The following is a 21,990-nucleotide window of genomic DNA, read 5'->3' as shown; positions in this document are numbered from 1 at the left end:
TCATTTGTTTATTCGTTTTATCTATTTTCTTAGTTTTATTTGTTTTATCTATTTCATTTTAAATTTTGTTCTGTTTTATTTATATGTTGTTTTGGTGTTTCTTTGTACTTGTGTTTATTTTCATTTTGTGTTTTCTGTATTTGTTCAGTATTTGTTTGTTTTTTGTATTGCTGCTTTATTATTATTATTATTATTACTATTTTTTGTATATGGTTTTGTTTTGTTTGTTTTCATGTTTTGTTTACATTTAGACACACATGTGATTTTTTTTCTTTTTTTGCATTCGTATTTTTTTTCATATTCGTGCAAGGAACATATAGCCAGGTATCCCCACTTCCATTTATCGTGCATGCAAATAGTTACGTATCTAGCTATAGCTGGTATCTCACAGCCCGCTCTCATTGGCTAAGCGTGGTGACGTCATTAGCTCCGCCCCCTTTTTGAGAAGCTCAATCTATTCAGTATCTTATGTTATGTGTCTTTTCAGGGCATTTATTGTAAGGGTTCAAGTAATAATGGTAAAGAAATATCGAAAAAGGAGACCAAGAATAAGATAAATATAAAAGATATTACATGTTTGCAATGAATAAAAGCGATGAGGCGGGGCTTAGCTCGGAAGTTGCCAACTAGGATTTTCTTCAAGATGGAGTGGCTCTAACTGTGGTTTGTATTTGTGTGTTTTTACTTATTTATTTTTAAAAAATTCTATGTTGTTTTTTCTTATTCCTGTCTTTTTTCTGTTTTATCATATTCGTCTTCTCCTTACATTCACATATTTATTTTCATGGTTTAATTGTATATTTTTTCTTTTTTCTTTATAGACTGGTTTAATTCTTTGTATTCTTTATTCCATACGTGTTTATTTTATGTATTTTAAATTCTTTCTATCTCTCCTCTTACATTGTTTTCCTTTTCCATCTTTAATCTTTCACACTTTCTCCCTCTCTCCTCCCTCCTCCCCCCTTCTCCTTCCCTCCTCCCCCTCCCCCCTTCTTCCTCCCTCCTCCCTCCTTCTCCCTCATCAGGCTCCTCCCCGAATCTGCCCGCTGGCTCCTGGGTCAAGGACGCGTCAAGGACACCCTCAGGATCCTTAAGACAGCTGCCAGGATCAACGGGAAGTCCCTCTCTCCGGCTACACTGCAGGAGCTTCAGGTAAGTCACGTGAGGAAGGTCCGTGAGGGGGGATGTCGTCTTTTTTTTTTTTTTTTTTTTTTTTTTTTGACAGATTTTTTTTCTATTTTGAGATTTTTTTTCTTCTTTTTTATTTTTTTTTTGTTCTTCTATTTTGAGTATTTCTTCTTCTTCTTTTTCATCTTCTTTTTTGAGTTTTTCTTCTTCCTCTTCTTCTTTTTTTATTTTTTAAGAATCTTTTTTGAATATTTTTTTTCTTCTTCTGCTTCATCATCATCTTTTTTTCTTCTTCTTCTTCTTCTTCTTCTGCTTCATCATCATCTTATTCTTATTCTTCATCTTTTTTTCAGTAAATTTTTCGCGTTGTTTTTTGTTGTTTTATTGATTAGTTTCTTAGTGAATTAACTGATTTGTTATATATATATATATATATATATATATATATATATATATATATATATATATATATATATATATATATATATATATATATATTATGCTTAATTTTCAGGATTTTGGTCTGAGGAAAGCAGAGGAAAAACGACCCAAGGTGAACGTCTTAGACCTCTTCAAGACGCCGGTGCTGAGGAGGCGCTTTCTCTTGCTCTGTCTTATGTCGTGAGTCTTGGTTGAGTCTTTTCCCCTTGTTTGTTTGTGTGTGTGGATGTGAGGGGAGGAGGGGGGTAGATGGGTGGGTGAGGGTATGAGTCGAGAACAGGTAGGTTATATATTTCTTTCTTTTTCTCTTCTCTCTCTTCTATTTTTTCCCTCTCTCTTCTCCCTCTCTCTCTCTCTCTCTCTCTCTCTCTCTCTCTCTCTCTCTCTCTCTTTTCTATCTTCTCTCTCTCTCTCTCAATCTATCTCTATCTCTATCTATCTCTATCTATCTGTCTATCTATCTCTCTCTCTCTCACTACCTCTCTCTCTCTCTCTCTCTCTCTCCTCCCACTCACTCACTCCTCAGTCTATCTATCCATCTACTTTCTATCTCTCTCTTTCATACATTCACCCCCCTACTCTACCGCGCCCCCCTCCACCTCGCCCCAAACTCCAAGCCCACGCCCACTAAAACCTCACCCACTAATCCCTTCCACTTTCCTCCCCTATTAAACCCTTACGCCCACGAAGCCATATACCCACCTCTCCGCCCACTGAAATATACCCACCTCCAGCCCACTAAATCCACGCCCACCAACCCTTTCCACTCTCCCCAATAAACCCCATCCCCACACCCCCCGTCTACTACCCACCCTCCTCACTCACCTCCGCCCACCAACACCTTCCACCCCCCACCCACTAGAACCCCCCCCCACCCCCACCCATCCACTGAACCCCCCTCACCCCCTGCCCCTCACCCATCATATTCACCCTTCCCCCACCCTTCCACCCACCAACCTCGTCCCCTCCTCACCCCACTAACCCCACCCCCACACCCCCCCACCTCCCTCCACGCCCACAGAATAACCCCCACCCCCACCAACTAACCCCCACACCCCTCCACGCCCGCAGAATAACCCTCAGCATCGCCTACGACGCCCACATGCGCAACACGGCCCACATCGGCCCCAGCGTCTTCTTCACCTTCACCCTCGCCGGCTTCGTGGAGCTCCCGGCGGACCTCCTGACGATGCTACTGATGGAGAAGCTCGGGCGGCGCCACACCCTCGTCGGCACGGTGGTGGTGGGCGGGCTGTCGTGCCTCGCCGTGGCTGCTGTGCCCGCGGGTGGGTAATGGGGGGTTGGGGGGGGGAGGTTGGGAGAGGGGGGGTTGGGGGAAAGGGATGGGTGTGGGGAGAGGGAGAGGGGTGGGGAAGAGGGAGAGGGAATGGGGTGGGGGGAAGTATGGGAAGGGGGGTTGGGTGGGAGAGGAATGCAGGGTGGGGAGAATGAGGGGGTTAGGATTAGGGGGAGGGGGAGGGGGTGAGAATAGGGAAGGGATGAGGAGAGAGAACAGAAAAACGAAGGGGAAAGAATAAAAAAATAGGAAAAATATTAAAAACAAAAAAACATGAAAAAAAGAACAGTAAAGAAAATTTAAGAAATGAAAAATCCGAAAAAGAGATCAAAACACGAAGGAGAAAGTAAGAAAGAGAGCAACAAAATAGAAGAGAGAGAGAGAATACGAGAAATACATAATACAAAAGATTAAAGGAGATGGGGGACAGATAGAATGCCAAAAGGTCAAGCAAGGTCACAAATACAGATAACGCATGACATGACACGACCAAATCATGTCAGTCTGCAATTCAAAATGTCACAGAAATGCGTTTATTCATAGTAAGAAATACATTGATCAATGATAATTTGTATGAAATATTACGGATGTATTTAATGTATGATTGTCGTCCGAACTGACTTCTAGATCCTTGCAAATTTTGTTGTATTTATAAAAGAATATTAAATAGCATTTTGCATTTTTCATAGTGAACATTTGTTTACATATATCTTCTATAATGTTTTGCGCCGATCAAAAAAAGAAAGAAAGAAAGAAAAAAAAAGAAACAGTAGGGATATATTGAATTTTTGTCATGAGCTGATTTCTCTCTTCTAATTATGATATCAAAATATTCATCTATCGAAATATGTGATTGATATTTTTTTCTGTTTTAAAATTCTCCATTTATGATATTCACCCACACAAAAAAGAAACAAACAAATAAACAAAAACTAAACAAACAATAATGAAAACAAAACACAAACCAACCAACAAACTCAACAACCTTCCTAATCAAACCACATCAATCAAATAATCAAATCCATTCCTCTCCCACCCAACCATATCCACAACGAACCAACAACCAAATAAATAACAAAATCCCCTTCTCTCACGCCCACAACAGACGCCCACACAGCCATCCTGGTGCTAGCAATGGTCGGCCGGTTCCTCATCACCATGTCAGGCAACGTTGGATTGCAGTACAAAGTGGAAGTCTTGCCCACCGTTGCCAGGGCGCAGGGCATGGCTTTCATCCACACTACTGGCTTCGTTGCGGCTTTCCTGTCGCCCTACGTCGTCTATTTGGTGGGTTTGAGAGAGAAAGATAGATAGATAGAGAGAGAGAAGGGGTGAGAGAGAGAGAGAGAGAGAGAGAGAGAGAGAGAGAGAGAGAGAGAGAGAGAGAGAGAGAGAGAGAGAGAGAGAGAGAGAGAGAGAGAGAGAGAGAGCGAGAGAGAGAGAGAGAGAGAGAGAGAGAGGCAACGTCGGATTGCAGTACAAAGGTGGAAGTCTTGGCCCACTGCCGGGGTACTGTGCTGCACAGGGCATGGCTTTCATCCACACTATCCCATTCTGTTATCACAGGCTTTCTCTGTCGCCCTACGTTGTCTATTTGGTGGGTTTGAGGGAGAGAAGAGATAGATAGAGAGAGAGGAGAGAGAAGGGTGAGAGAGAGAGAGAGAGAGAGAGAGAGAGAGAGAGAGAGAGAGAGAGAGAGGCAACGTCGGGATTGCAGTACAAGAAGTGGAAGTCTTGCCCACCGTTGCCAGGGCACAGGCGCAGGGCATGGCTTTCATTAGCACTATCGGCTTCAAGTTGCGGCTTCTCACCTGTCGCCCCCACGTTGACTCTATTTGGTGGGTTTGAGGGAGAAAGATAGATAGAGAGAGAGAGAGAAAGAGGGAAGGGGTGAGGGAGAGAGAGAGAAAGAGGGAAGGGATGAGAGAGAGGGAGATAGATAGATAGATAGATAGAGAGAGAGAGAGAGAGAAAGAGAGAGAGAGAGAGAGAGAGAGAGAGAGAGAGAGAGAGAGAGAGAGAGAGAGAAAGAGGAGAGAGGAGAGAGAGGCAAATGTCGGATTGCACACAAAGTGGAAGTGCTAAGCCCACCGTTGCCAGGGCACAGTGGGCATGGCTTTCATCCACACCTATCGGCTTGCTGCGGCTTTTCCTGTCGCCCCTACCGTTGTCTATCTGGTGGGTTTTGAGAGAAGAGAAAGATAGATAGAGAGGGAAGAGAAAAGAGGGAAGGGATGAGGAGAGAGAGGGAGAGAAAGAGGGAAGGGATGAGAGAGAGAGAGAGAAAGAGGAAGGGGTGAGAGGAGAGGGAAGGGGTGAGAAAGAGGGAGAGAGAAGGGGTGAGAGAGAGAGAGAGAGAGAGAGAGAGAGACAGAGAGAGAGAGAGAGAGAGAGAGAGAGAGAGAGAGAGGCAACGTCGGATTGCAGTACAAAGTGGAAGTGTTGCCCACCGTTGCCAGGGCACAGGGCATGGCTTTCATCCACACTATCGGCTTCGTTGCGGCTTTCCTGTCGCCCTACGTCGTCTATCTGGTGGGTTTGAGGGAGAAAGATAGATAGAGAGAGGGAGAGAGAGGGGAAGAGGGAAGGGATGAGGGAGAGAGAGAGGGAAAGAGGAGGAAGGGGTGAGAGAGAGAGAGGGAGAGAGAGAGAGAGAGAGAGAGAGAGAGAGAGAGAGAGAGAGAGAGAGAGAGAGAGAGAGAGAGAGAGAGAGAGAGAGAGAGAGAGAGAGAGAGAGGGAGAGAGAGAGAGAGCGGGAGAGAGAGAGAGAGAGAGAGAGAGAGAGGCAACGTCGGATTGCAGTACAAAGTGGAAGTCTTGCCCACCGTTGCCAGGGCACAGGGCATGGCTTTCATCCACACTATCGGCTTCGTTGCGGCTTTCCTGTCGCCCTACGTTGTCTATCTGGTGGGTTTGAGAGAGAAAGATAGATAGAGAGGGAGAGAAAGAGGGAAGGGATGAGGGAGAGAGAGAGAAAGAGGGAAGGGATGAGAGAGAGAGAGAGAAAGAGGGAAGGGGTGAGAGAGAGGGAAGGGGTGAGAAAGAGGGAGAGAGAAGGGGTGAGAGAGAGGGAGAGAGAAGGGGGTGAGAGAGAGGAGAGAAGGGTGAGAGAGAGAGAGAGAGAGAGAGAGAGAGAGAGAGGCAACGTCAATGGATTGCAGTACAAAGTAGGAAGTCTCTGCCCACCGTTGCCAGGAGCACAGGGCATGGCTTTCATCCACACTATTGGCTTCGCTTGTGGTAAACTTTCCTGTCACCCTACGTCGTCCTATTATTTAGGTGAGTTTTGAGGAAGAAAGATAGAGAGAGAGAGAGAGAGAGGAAGAGGGAAGGGGTGAGAGAGAGAGGGAAAGAGGGAAGGGTGGGAGAGAGAGAGAGAGAGGAGGGAAGGGGTGAGAGAGAGAGAGAGAGAGAGAGAGAGAGAGAGAGAGAGAGAGAGAGAGAGAGAGAGAGGGAGAGAGAGAGAGAGAGAGAGAGGAGAGAGAGAGAGGCAACGTCGGATTGCAGTACAAAGTGGAAGTGTTGCCCACCGTTGCCAGGGCACAGGGCATGTGGCTTTCATCCACACTATTGGCTTCGTTGCGGCTTTCCTGTCGCCCTACGTCGTCTATTTGGTGGGTTTGAAAGAGAAAGATAGATAGATAGAGAGAGAGAGAAAGAGGGAAGGGGTGAGGGAGGGAGAGAGAAAGAGGGAAGGGGTGAGAGAGAGGGAAGGGGTGAGAAAGAGGGAGAGAAGGGGTGAGAGAGAGGGAGAGAGAGAGAGAGCGAGAGAGAGCGAGAGAGAGAGAGAGAGAGAGAGAGAGAGAGAGAGAGAGAGAGAGAGAGAGAGAGGCAACGTCGGATTGCAGTACAAAGTGCGGAAGTGTTGCCCACCGTTGCCAGGGAACTACAGGGCATGCGGCTTTCATCCACAGCTATTGGCTTCGGCTGCAGGCTTTTCCTGTCGCCCTACGTCGTCTATTTCCAGGTGGTTTGAAAGAGAAAGATAGATAGATAGAGAGAGAGAGAAAGAGAGGAAGGGGTGAGGGAGGGAGAGAGAAAGAGGGAAGGTGAGAGAGAGGGGAAGGGGTGAGAAAAGAGGAGAGAGAGAAGGGGTGAGAGAGGAGAGGGAGAGAGAGCGGGAAAGAGAAAGAGAGAGAGAGCGAGAGAGAGAGAGAGAGAGAGAGAGGCAAACATGTCAGGATTGCAGTACAAAGTGGAAGTCTTGCCCACCGTTGCCAGGGCACAGGGCATGGCTTTCATCCACACTATTGGCTTCGTTGCGGCTTTCCTGTCGCCCTACGTCGTCTATTTGGTGGGTTTGAAAGAGAAAGATAGATAGAGAGAGAGAGAAAGAGGGAAGGGGTGAGGGAGAGAGAGGGAAAGAGGGAAGGGGTGAGAGAGAGTGGAAGGGGGTGAGAGAGGGAAGGGGTGAGAGAGAGAGAGAGAGAGAGAGAGAGAGAGAGAGAGAGAGAGCGAGAGAGAGAGAGAGAGAGAGAGAGAGAGAGAGAGAGAGAGAGGCAACGTCGGATTGCAGTACAAAGTGGAAGTCTTGCCCACCGTTGCCAGGGCACAGGGCATGGCTTTCATCCACACTATTGGCTTCGTTGCGGCTTTCCTGTCGCCCTACGTCGTCTATTTGGTGAGTTTGAGGAAGAAAGATAGATAGATAGATAGAGAGGGAGAGAAAGAGGGAAGGGGTGAGGGAGAGAGAGGGAAAGAGGGAAGGGGTGAGAGAGAGGGAGATAGATAGATAGATAGATAGATAGATAGAGAGCGAGAGAGAGAGAGAGAGCGAGAGAGAGAGAGAGAGAGAGAGAGAGAGAGAGAGAGAGAGAGAGAGAGAGAGAGGCAGAGAATGAGAGAAAGAAAACGAGACAGAGAAAGCGAGAAAGAAAAAGAGACAGAAAGACAGACAGAGACAGAAAGAAATATCAGAATTAACCCCCCCACCCCCTTCGTCGCAGTCCAAGTTCGGCCACTTCCTCCCGTACACCATCCTGGGCGTGGTGACCATCGTGGGCGGCCTCGTGTGCGTCCTCCTGCCGGAGACGCTGGACCAGAAGCTGCCGGACAGCCTGGAGAGGACGGGGAGGCCTTCTTCGCGGGCCAAAGCTGCTGCTGCTACAACCCCTGCGCCAGGTGGGTGGGGGGAGGGGGTGGGAGGAGGGAGGGGAAGGAGGACGGGGGAGGCGCTTCTTCGTGGGCCAAGAGCTGCTTGCTACAACCCCCTGCGCCAGGTGGGTGGGGGAAGGGGTGAGAGGAGGGAGGGGGAAGGGAGGACGGGGAGGCCTTCTTCGCGGGCCAAGGTCTGCTGTTACAACCCCTGCGCACATGGTGGGTGGGGGAGGGGGTGGAGGAGGGAGTGGGGAAGGGAGTGAGCGGGGAGGCCTTTCTCTTCGCGGGCCAAGGTTGCTGCTGCTGCATAACCCCCGTGTGCCAGGTGGGTGGGGAGAGAGAGGGAGATGGAAGGAGGGAAGGAGGGGAGGGGGAAGGAAGGGAAGTGGATGGGGGAGGGGGACCAAGTTTGGGCTGTTGCCACAACCCCTGCGCCCAGGTGGGTGGAGGGAGGGGGTGAAAGGGGAGGGAGGGAGATGGAAGGAGGGAAGGAGGGAGGGAAGGAAGGAAGCGATGGATGGGAGCAGGGGGACCATGGTGAGTTGCTACAAGCCAACCCTATCTGCGTCAGGGTGGGTGGGGAGGGCGGCGAAGGAGGGGGGAGGGGGGGCAGGGGTGCTGAAGCTACAACCCCTGCGCCAGGTGGGTGGGGGGAGGGAAGAAGGGGAGGGATGGGTACAGGAAGGAGGGAAGGAGGGGAGGGGGAAGGGAAGGAGGGAGTGGGGGACCAGGGGTACTGGCAGTGACCTGCCCTGCGCATTGTGCGTGGGTGGGGAGGGAGGTGAAGGGGGAGGAGGAGGGATAAGAGAAAGGAAGGGAGGGAAGGAGGGAGGGGGAAGGAAGGAAAGGATGGGGGGAGGGGGACCAGGGCTGCTACTACAACCCTGCGCCAGGTGGGTGGGGGAGGGGGGAAGAAGGGGGAGGGGGAAGGAGAGGGGGAGGGGGCCAGCCAGGGGTGCTGCTACAACCCCTGGCGCCAGGTGGGTGGGGAGGGGGCGAGAAGGAGGGGGAGGGGGACCCCAAGGCTTGCTGCTACAACCCCTGCGCCAGGTGGGTGGGGAGGAGGGGGGAAGGGGGAGGGACCAGGGGTGCGTAGCATAACCTAGCCTTCGGCAGGTGGGTGGGGGGAGGGGGCGAAGGGGGACGGAGGGGGAGGAAAGGAAAGGGGGGAGAGGGGGAGAGAGGAGGGGGGTGGGGAAAGAGGAAGGAGGGGAAGGGTGGGGAAGTGCAGGGGGTGCCAGTGACAACCCCTGCGCCAGGTGGGTGGGCGTGAGGGGGTGATGAGGAGGGGGAGGGGGGCCAGGGTGTGCTGATACCCTGCACGCCAGGTGGGTGGGGGAGAGGGGCAGAAGGGGGATGAAGAGGGGGAGGAAGGGGAGAGGGGGAGAAGGGGAAGAGGGAGGGGGTGGGGAAAGAGGGAAGGGGGGACCTGGGGTGTTTCACGACAACCCTGCTGCCAGGTGGGTGGGGGGAGGGGGCGAAAGGGGAGGAAGGGAAAGGGGGAGAGGGGGAAGAGGGAAGGAGGGGAAGGGGGGACCTGCGCCAGGTGGGTGGGGTATGTCCTTGCGAGTGTTTATGTGACTCAAAACCGGATTAGGAAGAATGGAAAAGGAAGAAGGATAGATAAAGGAGAGGGAAAGGGATAATATGGAATACTTGATGTCTACCTATTTAGGATAGGATCGGTGAGATCTGGTTAGGTTAGGATGTTACGTTGGCTTAGGATATGTTAAGTTAGTGCAGGATAGTCTAGGATATATTAGGATAAAGGGAAAGGGATAAGATAAGCTAGTGTATGTTAGGCTTAGTTATGTTAGTTAAGAATGGTATAAGTTAGATTAGACAAAGTTGAATTAGGATTAGGTTAGGGCGCGGTGCAATGGAGATTGGATCATTAATTTAACATAGATAGATAGACATTCATTTAACCATATACCCCTTTATTTGTTCAATTATCTATCATAAGGTATATCCCATTCAGCAAAAAAAAAAAAAAAAAAAAAGGTAAAACAAACGCATATCAAACAGACATTTAAATGACTCTTTCACCACTATGTGTTATCAATTACGAATTGCCATACCTTCTACTAACTACCTAACTACCTAACGACCTAACGACCTAACTACCACTCCTGCAACTACCATTTCAGATACAGAACTCAAGTCTCAACTTCAGACGACCAGACAGCCCGGAGTGACGACCCAGCTGAGATGCCCTTAAGAGTCTACCATACCCCAGACTAATGGCTTTCTGAAGACATATTTAGATGTCTTCGAAGTGTTGTAGTAATAAGAATATAATGATTCTTATTTTATGATGTGTCTTTTTTTCTGTCGTTTAGCTGGGGTTATTGAGGAGATTGTATTAATCAACGTTTTTTTATTGATTCATTTTCTTTCTTAAAAATGCTAGATATGAATATGTTATTTTTCCTTGCATTTACATTTAACAGAAATCTCGATAGAATATCAAAATGACTTGAAACACTAAAAAGCAAGACAGAGAAAAAACAGTTAATAAAGTATATCTGTATTTCTTTTTCTAAAAAAGAAAAAAAAAAGAAAAAAAAAGTTTAGCATATACGAAATAAATAAATAAATAAATAAATAAAATTCCTTCCCCTCAGAAGATAAATAAAAAAACAGCGGTACAACTTAATTTTCTTACCAAGACTAAAAAAAAAAAAAAACGATTGCAATTTGAATTAATCTAAAATGCGTTTTTGGCAGTATTTTTATAGTGTGTAAATCAGACATGATTATTAATCTCTTTAAATCATTCAATCAAATACGTTTCTAATATACTAGTGACTAACAGCCGGTTTGTTAAAATTATACCAGGCCCGACCCAATGAATTTTCATAACTACAGACCCAGAAATAAAGGCATATCTGTCTATATATCTGATAGATAGACACTTAACCATCTATTTGCCGGGTTGATATGCATATCTAGACTGATAAATATGTTTTTATTTCTTTATTTATGCATGTCAAGTATACGAATATTCTTTGGGTCGGACCTCGCACAATCATAACAAACCGGCTGTTATATGTTGTTCATGAAATAACAGCTCAGATTAATATGGCTTTATTGGTTTGTAAAAAAAGATACATAAATGCATTTTCTTTCTTATTTGTAAATGTATAAATTCGTTTGTTAATATATCACAGAGCAGAGACTAAATATATTACCTATTTTTTTCTCTCTCTCTTTCTCTTTCTCTCTGAATCTTCTCTCTTTCTCTCTCTTTCTCTGATTTTTTTTCTCTCTCTCCCTCCCTCTCTTTCTCTCCCTCTCTCTCCAAATCTTCTCTCTTCTCTCATCTCTCTCCCTTTTTCTCTTTCTTTCTCTCTCCCTTTCTCCCTCTTCAAGAAAACTTATACTTGAGAGAATCCTCTCTCCTCTCTCTCTCTCCTTCTTTCTCTCTCTTCTCTATCCTTTCTCCCTCTTTCTCTCCCTTTCTCCCTCTTCAAGAAAACTCTTTCACAGCATCTTTATCTTCTCCCCCACTTCCTGCACCTCCTCCTCTTCCTTCTTCTCCTTCTCCCTCTCCTCCTCCTCCTCTCTCTCTGTCTCCTCCCTCTTCTCTTCTGGTTCCAATTTCTCCACCTTCTCCTCTTCCAGCATCTGTAGAGGCTGGTCTTCTGAAACGTGAAGAAACAAATAAACAAACAAATAAATAAGAGATAAACAAATAGATAAATAAATAAACATGCGGAGGTATTAGTGCAGGATATCAAATCAGATGATTTTTATTAAAGATATTTTAACGAAAATAAAGCGACCATTTTGTTTCTCTAATAGAAAAAAACAAGTAAAAGGAAATAATTTAATGTATTTGTGATGTATTTCATAATTATCATCATTATCCTTATCATTATTTTTTCATTATCACCATCATCATCATTTTTATCATTATCATTATTATCAACATTATTATAATTATCATCATTATCATTATTATCACCATTATTAACATTCACTCACCCGTTCCTTCTTCCTCTGTGCGTCTGTTAATATATAATTAATTAATTGAGTAAATTATAAACCGAAAGCATCTATTTTTTCTCTCAAAATAATCATTAAATATGAATTGTGTTAATAATAGATTAAGACAAAGAAGAGAAGAAGAGAATAGGAAAATGAGGTGGATAGATAGACATGGATAGGTGGATAGACATATAAATAGGTGATAGATAAGTAGAAAAATGGCAGATAGATATATTATGTAAAGGCAGAGAGGGGGTAAGAAAAGAGAATAGGGAGAGTTAGAGAGAGAGAGAGAGAGAGAGAGAGAGAGAGAGAGAGAGAGAGAGAGAGAGAGAGAGAGAGAGAGAGAGAGAGAGAGAAAGAGAGAGAGAGAGAGAGAGAGAGAGAGAGAGAGAGAGAGAGAGAGAGAGAGAGAGAGAGAGAGAGAGAGAGAGAGAGAGAGAGAGAGAGAGAGAGAGAGAGAAAGATGGGAAAGCGAGAAGGAGAGAGAGAGAAGATTAAGAAGGAAAAAAGGGAAAGAGAGAAATTAAGAAGGAAAAAAGGGAAAGAGAGAAATTAAGAAAACAAAAAGTAATAACAAAAACCATTAATTTCTATATCAAAACATAATACACCAATTATATAAAAATACAAAGTACTCTTAATGTCACACAGGGTTAGTACGCTTCATAAATCTATTGAAAAAAATCCTCATCCTCTTCTTCCTTCCTCCTTCCTTCCTTCACTCTTCACCCCCCACCCACCTCCTTCCTTCCTTCCCCATCCCTCCTCCTCCTCCTTCTCCTTCACCCCCTCCACCACCCACCTGATGCAGGGGTTGTAGCAGCTCCCCCGGTCCCCCCCCCCTCCTTCCTTCCTTCCGCATCCGACGTACTCCTCCATCTCCCCCTCCCCCACCCACCTGGCGCAGAGGTTGTAGCAGCAGCCCTGATGATCCCCCCTCCCCCCTCCCTCCTCCATCTCCCCTCCCCCACCCACCTGGCGCAGAGGTTGTAGCAGCAGCCCTGGTCCCCCTCCCTCCTCCTTCCTTCCCCCTCCTTCCTTCCCCCCTCCTCCTTCCACCCCCTCCCCCATCCACCTGGCGCAGGGGTTGTACGCAGCAGCCCTGGTCCCCCCTCCCCTCCTCCTTCACCCCTCCTTCGCCCCCTCCCCACCACACCTGGCGCAGGGGGTTGTAGCAGCACCCACTGGTCCCCCCTCCCCCCTCCCTCCTTCGCCCCCCTCCCCCACCCACCTGGCTCAGGGGGTTGTAGGCAGCAGCTCCTGGTACCCGCCCCCCTCCCCCCTCCCCACCCACCTGCCGCAGTGGGTTGCTAGCCTAACACCCCTGGCCCCCACCTCCCCCCTTCTTCCAACCCCCCTCCCCCACCCACCTGGCGCAGGGGTTGTAGCAGCACTCCCTGGTCCCCCTCCCCCTTCCTTCTTCGCCCCCTCCCCCACCAACCTGGCGCAGGGGTTGTAGCAGCACCCCTGGTCCCCCCTCCCTCCTCCCCCCACCCACCTGGCGCAGGGGTCGTAGCAGCACCCCTGGTTTCTCCCCTCTCCTTCTCCCCCCCTCTTCCCCTTCGCCCCCTCCCCCACCCACCTGGCGCAGGGGTTGTAGCAGCACCCCTGGTCCCCCTCTCTCCCCTCCTTCCCCCTCCTTCTCGTGCCCCCTCCCCCCACCCACCTGGCGCAGGGGCTTATAGCAGCAACCTTGGCCCCCCCTTCCCCCTTCTTGCGCCCCATCTCCCACCCACTCCTGGCGCAGGGGTTGTCGCAGCACCCCTGGTCCCCCCTCCCCCTCCTTCCTTCCTTCCTTTCCCCCTCTCCTCCTTCGCCCCCTCCCCTCACATCCACCTGGCGCAGGGGTTGTAGCAGTACCATTCCTGGTCCCCACCTCCCTCCTTCCTTCCCCCCTCCCTCCCCCTTCGCCCCCTCCCCCACCCACCTGGCGCAGGGGTTGTAGCAGCAGCCTTGGTCCCCCTCCCTCCTTCCCCTTCTCCTTCGCCCCCTCCCCCACCCACCTGGCGCAGGGGTTGTAGGCAGCATGCCTTGGCCCCCCTCCCCCCTCCTCCCCCCCTCCTCCTTCGCCCCCTCCCCCACCCACCTGGCGCAGAGGGTTGTAGCAGTAACCTTGGCCCCCCCTCTCCCCCCCTCCTTCCCCCACCCACCTGGCGCAGGGGTTGTAGCAGCACTCCCTGGTCCCCCTCCCCCCTCCTTCCTTCCCTCCTTCGCCCTCCTCCCCCACACCCACCTGGCGCAGGGGTTGTAGCAGCAGCCCTGCCCCCCCCCTCCCCCTCCTCCTTCCTTTTCCTTCCCCTCCTTCCTCCCTCCTCCCCTCCCTCGCCCCCTCCCCCACCCACCTGGCGCAGGGGTTGTAGCAGCAGCCTTCTGGTCCCCCCTCCCCCCTCCTTCCTCCTCACCTCCTTCCCCCTCCCCCTCCTTCGCCCCCTCCCCCACCCACCCTGGCGCAGGGGGCTGTTGTAGCAGCAGCCTTGGCCCGCGAAGAAGGCCTCCTTCCCCGTCCTCCTTCCTCCCTCTCCTCCTCCACCCCCTTCCCCACCCACCTGGCGCCAGGGGTTGTAGCAGCAGCCTTGAGCCCGCGGAAGAAGGCCTCCTTCCGTCCCTCCTTCCCTCCTCCCTCCTCCACCCCCTCCCCCACCCACCTGGCTTGCAGGGGTTGTAGCAGCAGCCTTGGCCCGCGAAGAAGGCCTCCCCGTCCCTCCTTCTCCCTCCCTCTCCACCCCCTCCCCCACCCCACCTGGCGCAGGGGTTTGTAGCAGCAGCCTTGGCCCGCGAAGAAGGCCTCCCCTGTCCTCCTTCCCCCTCCCTCCTCCACCCCCTCCCCCACCCACCTGGCGCAGGGGTTGTAGCAGCAGCCTTGGCCCGCGAAGAAGGCCTCCCCGTCCTCCTTCCCCCTCCCTCCTCCACCCCCTTCCCCACCCACCTGGCGCAGGGGTTGTAGCAGCAGCCTTGGCCCGCGAAGAAGGCCTCCCCGTCCTCCTTCCCCCTCCCTCCTCCACCCCCTCCCCCACCCACCTGGCGCAGGGGTTGTAGCAGCAGCCTTGGCCCGCGAAGAAGGCCTCCCCGTCCTCCTTCCCCCTCCCTCCTCCACCACCCTTCCCCACCCACCATGGCGCAGGGGTTGTAGCAGCAGCCTTGGCCCCCCTCACCCCTCCTTCCCCCTCCCTCCCCCTTCGCCCCCTCCCCCACCCACCTGGCGCAGGGGTTGTAGCAGCAGCCTTGGCCCGCGAAGAAGGCCTCCCCGTCCTCCAGGCTGTCCGGCAGCTTCTGGTCCAGCGTCTCCGGCAGGAGGACGCACACGAGGCCGCCCACGATGGTCACCACGCCCAGGATGGTGTACGGGAGGAAGTGGCCGAATTTGGACTGCGGGCGGAAGGAGGGAGAGGAGATAAGGCGAGTAAAAGAGACATAAGGAGAAGGAGATAGGGCGAATAAAAGGGACATACGGAGAAGGAGATAAGGCGAATAAAAGGGACATACGGAGAAGGAGATAAGGCGAATAAAAGGGACATAGGGAGATGGAGATAAGTCGAATAAAAGGGACATAGGGAGATGGAGATAAGTCGAATAAAAGGGACATACGGAGAAGGAGATAGGGCGAATAAAAGGGTCATAAGGAGAAGGAGATAAGGCGAATAAAAGGGACATACGGAGAAGGAGATAAGGCGAATAAAAGGGACATACGGAGAAGGAGATAAGGCGAATAAAAGGGACATAAGGAGAAGGAGATAGGGCGAATAAAAGAGACATACGGAGAAGGAGATAAGGCGAATAAAAGGGTCATAGGGAGAAGGAAATAAGTCGAATAAAAGGGAAATAGGGAGAAGGAGATAAGTCGAATAAAAGGGACATAGGGAGAAGGAGATAAGTCGAATAAAAGGGACATACGGAGAAGGAGATAAGTCGAATAATGGGATCATACGGAGAAGGAGATAAGTCGAATAAACGGGACATACGGAGAAGGAGATAAGTCGAATAAAAGGGTCATAGGGAGAAGGAGATTAGTCGAATAAAAGGGACCTAGGGAGAAGGAGATAAGGCGAATAAAAGGGACATACGGAGAAGGAGATAAGTCGAATAGAAGGGATATACGGAGAAGGAGATAAGTCGAATAAAAGGGACATAAGGAGAAGGAGATAAGTAGAATAAAAGGGACATAAGGAGAAGGAGATAAGGCGAATAAAAGGGACATAAGGAGACGGAGATAAGTAGAATAAAAGGGACATAGGGAGAAGGAGATAGGGCGAATAAAAGAGACATACGGAGAAGGAGATAATTCCAATAAAAGGGTCATAAGGAGGAGATAAGTAGAATAAAAGAGACATACGGAGAAGGAGATAATTCAAATAAAAGGGTCATAAGGAGAAGGAGATAAATCGAATAAAAGGGACATAAGGAGAAGGAGATAAGTAGAATAATGGGATTATAAGGAGAAGGGATGTAGCAATAATGAATAAATAAATATATGAATGAATAAATATATAGAATAGAATGATAATTCGAATTATAATGCAAGTGATGGCAAGGAATTGGAAGGTAGCAATAAAAATAATTGTGATAATAATTCAATGAATAATGATATGATAAAGTTTCGATTTTGATTATAATACTCCAATACTGGAATGACATAATTTTTCAATTCAAATTTCGCGCTAGAGGCCGTGACGTCATCAAGGTTTCCCGCGGTTTTTCATTTTCTCTTTTTTGTGAGTTTTAATTTTGAGTTCTCGCGTTTTTTTCTTTTTCCTTTTTTTGTGTATTTCAACTTTGTGTCTGAGGTCGGTTGTACTTTACTTGCAAACTTAGTGATTTTAGTTGTACCATAAAATCAATTTGTTGACAAGAATCATAAGATGATAAAATAACGGTCTTCAACTTAAATTTAAGGTATAGAAAACGGAGACGCAAGCGAAAGAAAACGGAAGAGGGAGATATAACCTAAACAATCAAAACCAAATTAAATCAAATATGAAACAATAAAAAAATAATTAAAATAATATTAAATTAAGTAATAAGAAAATAGGAGAAGAAACAAACAAACAACAAAATGATTAAAGGGAGAATCAAGGACTTTTTTAAAAATTCAAATCTATACGACAACGACCGAAATCCCTCATTATCTATCTATCTACTCAACTTCATCAATCAATTCATCTATTCTCATCAAGGCGAAAATGTCTTTGAGAAACTGATGGTGACTGATAAGCAGACGGACACTTTGACAGGTCAGTAAATGGTAATTATTTTGAATATAAAGAAGCGTTTCGGACACGGGGGCTTTCGGCAAGGTCTTGGAAGAAATGAAGTAAGAAAAGATAAGAAGAAGAAAGGCGGAGGAGAAGGAGGGAGGGAGGAAGCGAAGGAAAGGAGTAGGAAAAGGAGGAGGAGGAGGAGGCAAAGAAATGGAAGAAGAGGAGGAGGAAGGGAAGGGAAAGGAATAAAAGTAGAAAAGAGAGAAGGAAATGTTGCAGGAGAAAGAGGAAGAGGACCTGGAGGAGGAGGGAATGATAAAGGTAATAATAACAAGAAGGAGGGAAATAATAATGATAATAACAAGAACAATAATAATAAGTCGAAGAAGAAAGAAAGAGGAAGGGGAGAAGGAGAACAGAAAAAGAAGAAAAGTTGAAATAATAGAGAAACAAAAATGAGGAGGAAAACGATAGATAATAAAAGGAGGAGGAGGAGGACAGAAGACAATAAAGAAACTATAGAGAGACGCAGAAGAAAAAAGGAGAAAGAGAACAAAAACGAAGAAAAAAATCTGAAGAGGAAAGGGAGAAGGAAAAGAACAAAAGAGACAAAAAAGAGAAGAAGATAAAGACGAGGAGGACAACACAACGAAAATCACAAAAAACATTCACGCAAGAAGAATAGAAGAAAAAAGGGGATATAACAAAGAAAGAAACGAGAAGAGAAAGTAAAAGATAACGATGATGAGGAAGACTACATTAAAATAAAAACACAATATATTCATACAGGGAGAATAGAAGCAAAAAAGAAGATAACAAAGACATTAAAACAACAACAGCAACAACAACAAAAACGAGAAGAGGTAGAAGATAAAGATGAGGAAGACATAAAAAGAAAAACACAAAATATTCACAAAGGGAAACTAGAAGAGAGAGCAAAAGGAAAAAAAAAAACAATAATAATGATAATAATAGTAAAAAAAAGAATAAATAAACATAAATGAAAAAAATCAACAATAAAAATAATCAAACAAATAGACAAAAAAACAACAACAACAACAAAAAGGAAAGAAGCTTTTGAATCGATTTTCTGTCCGTAGACACAAAGGCTCAGCGACGGGGTCCTCAGAGCACACTTCGACTCACAACTCCATAATTCCGACTCATGTAATGGTGAGTCACTTGCGGTGCGTGACTCACTCATCGAGGACTCATCGGGGAGAGAATGGGTGAGTCAGGGAGTTTGGTTGGGATTCCGAATGTCGTGGAGAGTGAGTAACTTGTGAGAAAATTGGTTGTGAGTAAGTTGGTTGTAAGTTGATTGTGAGTAACTTGGTTGTGAGTAAATTGGTTATGAGTGACTTGGTTGTGAGTAAATTGGTTATGAATAACTTGGTTGTGAGTGAATTGGTTATGAGTAACTTGGTTTTGAGTAAATTAGTGGTGAGAAAAGTGGATGTGAGTAAATTGTTTGTGAGCAACTTGGACACTTCCTTTTACCCAAAATACCCACAATACCCACTCCCTCCCATCCGCATCCACACACCCTTTCACCCAAAATACCCACAATACTCACTCCTATCCACATCCACACCTCCTTTCACCCAAAATACCCACTCCCATCCACTTCCTCCCTTTCAACCAAAATACCCACTCCCATTCACTTCCTCTCTTTCAACCAAAATACCCACTCCCATTCACTTCCTCTCTTTCAAACAAAATACCCACAATACCCACTCCCTCCCATCCGCATCCACACACCCTTTCACCCAAAATACCCACAATGATCACTCCTATCCACATCCACACCTCCTTTCACCCAAAATACCCACTCCCATCCACTTCCTCCCTCCCTTTTACCCCCAAATACCCACAATACCCACTCCCATACCCACTCCTTCCCATCCACTTCCTCCCTCCCTTTTACCCCAAAATACCCACAACACCCACTTCCCTCCACTCACCAAATACACCACGTAAGGAGACACGAAAGCCGCTCCATATCCGAGCGTGTGGATAGCCCCGGACCCGGATCCCCGCGCCACTGTTGGCAGGACCTCAATCGGGTACTGTTGGCCCACGTTGATGGACATCGTGATGAGAAATCTGCCCGCAATTGCCAACGCTAGGATGACGTGTGTGTTGTCTGTGGGGAGAGAGAGAGAGAGAGGAGGAGGAAGGTGAGTGAGAGAGGAATGGGGAGGAGGAGGAGGGGTAGAAAGGGGGAGGGGGAAGGGGAGGGGTAGGGGGAAGGGGGGAGGTAGGGGGAGGGGGAAGAGGAGGAGAGGAGGAGGTGGAAGTGGAGGGGTAGGGAGGGGTAGGGGGAGGGAGGAAGGGGGAGGAGGAGGAAGAGGAGGAGGAGGAAGGAGGGAAGGGGGAAGAGAAAGAGGAAGGGGAGGGGGGGGAGGAGGGGGAGGAGGGAGAGGAGAAAAGGAAAGAGATGGGAGAAAGAGAAAATAAGGAAAAGGAAGAAGAACGAGGAGGAGTGAGAAACAAGATTAGGAGCAGAAGGAGGAAGAGGAAGAGGAGAATGAGAATGAGAATGAACAGGAGAAAGAGGAGGAGGTGGAGGAGGAGGAGGAAGAAGAAGAAGAAGAAGAAGAAGAACGAAGAAGAAGAAGAAGAAGGTGATGAAGAAGGAGAAAAGAAAAAAGGGAAAAAAAGGTCAGAATGTCAAGAAAAAAAATAGTGGAAAAATCTAGAAGTCGAGGAAGAGAAACAGCGACGAAAAAATGAAGAAAAAATACACAAAAAAGAGTTAATTATGCGATATCTGATACTTTTCCAACCCTACAGACCCCCCCTGCCCCTTCCAACCCCCCGCTCTCGCCCCATGCCCCTTCCCCCCCTCCTCCCCCTGCCCCTTCCCCCCCTCCTCCCTCCTGCCCCTTCCCCCCCCTACTCCCCCTGCCCTTCCCCCCTCCTTCCCCCTGCCCCTTCCCCCCGCTCTCCCCCATGCCCCTTCCCCCCGCTCTCCCCCCATGCCCCTCCCCCCCCCTCTCTCCCCCCTTGCCCCTTCCCCCTCGACCTCGGCTGGAGGAAGGGCGGCTAGACCAAACAACACGCCCACCACAGGCCTCTCTATGTGGGCGTATGTCCGCTCATCCCTTCTTCCACTCTTCCCTTTGTTCTTCTTTTTCTTCTTCTTCTTGTTCTTCTTCTTCTTCTTCTTCTTCTTCTTCTTCTTCTTCTTCTTTTTCTTTTTTTTTCTTCTTCGTCTTCTTCTTCCTCCTCTTCTTCTTATTTTCTCTTTTCCCCTGTTTTATGTTTTTATTTAGGTCTCGTCCTCTCTCTTTCTTCATCTCTTTATCTCTTCTCTTTCTTCTTCTTCTTCTTCTTCTTCTTTATCTTCTTCTTCTGCTTCCTTTTCTCCTTCTTCCCTCGCCCTTTCATTCTATCCTTTATTTTCGTTTATGAACACAATTTTTCTCACTATCTCTTCCTCCTTATTCCACCTTTATCCCCTTTTCTCTTTTCCCTTCCCCTCCCTCTCTCATCTACCCCCCTCCCTACTCACCCTTCTCCCGGGAAATACAATACAACACCAAGGTTCACCCTGTTTCACCCTTAAAATCCTCTTCTTCTCTGTCCTGTCTCCTCTCCCCCATCCCTCTCTTCCCTCTCACTCACCCTAAACCTTCTCCCTCTCCCTTTTCACTCTTTTCCCCTCACCCACTCTCTCACCCGAGGGAACAAAAATGATCATCTGAGATTATCATCCTTTTTGCACCATAATTTTTTTCTTTTCTCATCCTATCACACTCATCCACCCTTACACCTCTCCCCTCATCCCTCTCTTCCTCCCCTCTCATCCTCACTCACCTGCCCTTCCCCTTTCACTCTTATTCCTCTCCTTCCTCTCACTCATCCATCCACTCCTCTCCTCCATCCCACCCGACCCCCACTCCACATCCCTTCACCTACATCTTCTACCCTCCCCTAATCCCTCACCCCTTACCCTTCCCCTTCCTCTAGCCCATCCACCCTCCCTCATCCCTCATCCCTCCTCTCACCCCCTTCCCAACCCTTCCATCCCTCACTCCCTCTCACCCCTTCCCCTCCCTATCCCCTCCCCCTACCCACCCACCCTTCCACCCCTCCCTTTCCCCACCCACCCTTCCATCCCTCTTTCCCCCTCGTCTTCCTCACCCCTTCCCTCCCTTTCCCCTCCCCTATCCCCTCACCCTTATCCCTCCCCTTACCTTCCCCTCCCTCCCCTTCCACCTCCCCTCCCCTCTATCCCCCTCCCCTTCCACCCTTCCACCCTCCCTCCCCTTCCACCCTCCCCCTCCCCTTCCCTTCCCCCTCCATCCCTCTTCCCTATCCTCACCCCTTTCCCTTCCTCTCCTCATATCCCCTCACCACCCCCTTCCTCCTTCCCCTCTCCCCCTCCCCCTCACCCCTCTCCCAACTCACCCGGCGGCACGGCAGCGACCCCGAGGCACAGCGCCCCGCCCAGCACCAGCGTCCACGCCGTCGTGTGCCTCCGGCCGAGCTTCTCCACCGCCACCATCGTCAGGAAGTCCGCCGGGAGCTCCACGAAGCCGGCGAGGGTGAAGGTGGCGAACACATTGGGGCCGATGTGCTCCGTGTTGCGCATGTGGGCGTCGTAGGCGAGGATGATGACCATCCTGTGGTGGGCGTGAGGTGGGTAGGGTGAGGGGGTTGGGGGGTGGATGGGGGAGGGGTGAGGGGAGGGGAGAGGGAGGAGGAAGAGGGTGGTGAGGGTAGGGGTGGAGGTTGAGGGGGTTGGGTGGTGGAGAGGGGTTGGTGGGTTGGGAGGGTTGGGAGGGAGGAGGGAGGATAGAAGGAGGAAGAGGAGGGAGGATAGAGAGA

At 48.8% G+C, this 21,990-nt stretch overlaps 2 protein-coding genes across 10 annotated transcripts in view; one reads left to right on the top strand and one right to left on the bottom strand.

The window, feature by feature from the left end:
• Nucleotides 1-1,025: 1,025 nt before the first annotated feature.
• Nucleotides 1,026-10,278, top strand: LOC138860766 (solute carrier family 22 member 21-like; the record flags this gene model as incomplete). 2 transcript variants are annotated; one of them, XM_070119048.1, is given in 6 exon segments in its annotated part: nt 1,026-1,152; nt 1,643-1,749; nt 2,641-2,855; nt 3,972-4,153; nt 7,813-7,987; nt 10,114-10,278. In XM_070119048.1, coding segments are annotated over 6 exon segments (877 nt in total), but the record flags the coding sequence as incomplete, so codon positions are not given.
• A 759-nt stretch (nt 10,279-11,037) lies between these two features.
• LOC113816572 (organic cation transporter protein) overlaps nt 11,038-21,990 on the bottom strand; it is a 24,317-nt gene continuing 13,364 nt past the window's right edge. The window contains exons 9-13 of one of the 8 annotated variants that reach the window (XM_070121139.1): nt 21,571-21,785; nt 19,119-19,300; nt 15,156-15,325; nt 11,954-11,976; nt 11,038-11,610 (exon numbers count right to left, since the gene is read on the bottom strand). In XM_070121139.1, coding sequence (XP_069977240.1) covers nt 11,450-11,610; nt 11,954-11,976; nt 15,156-15,325; nt 19,119-19,300; nt 21,571-21,785 — 751 coding nt within the window. In that variant the 3' untranslated portion in view covers nt 11,038-11,449. The remainder of the gene's footprint in view (nt 11,611-11,953; nt 11,977-15,155; nt 15,326-19,118; nt 19,301-21,570; nt 21,786-21,990) is intronic. The other 7 variants (XM_070121140.1, XM_070121141.1, XM_070121142.1 and 4 more) reach the window with 7 other exon arrangements.

The sequence above is a fragment of the Penaeus vannamei genome, chromosome 4, assembly GCF_042767895.1.
Source record: "Penaeus vannamei isolate JL-2024 chromosome 4, ASM4276789v1, whole genome shotgun sequence".
NCBI classification, from domain to species: Eukaryota; Metazoa; Arthropoda; class Malacostraca; order Decapoda; family Penaeidae; genus Penaeus; species Penaeus vannamei.
Note: the sequence above shows the minus strand (reverse complement) of the source record. Positions and strands in the feature narration are given on the sequence as shown.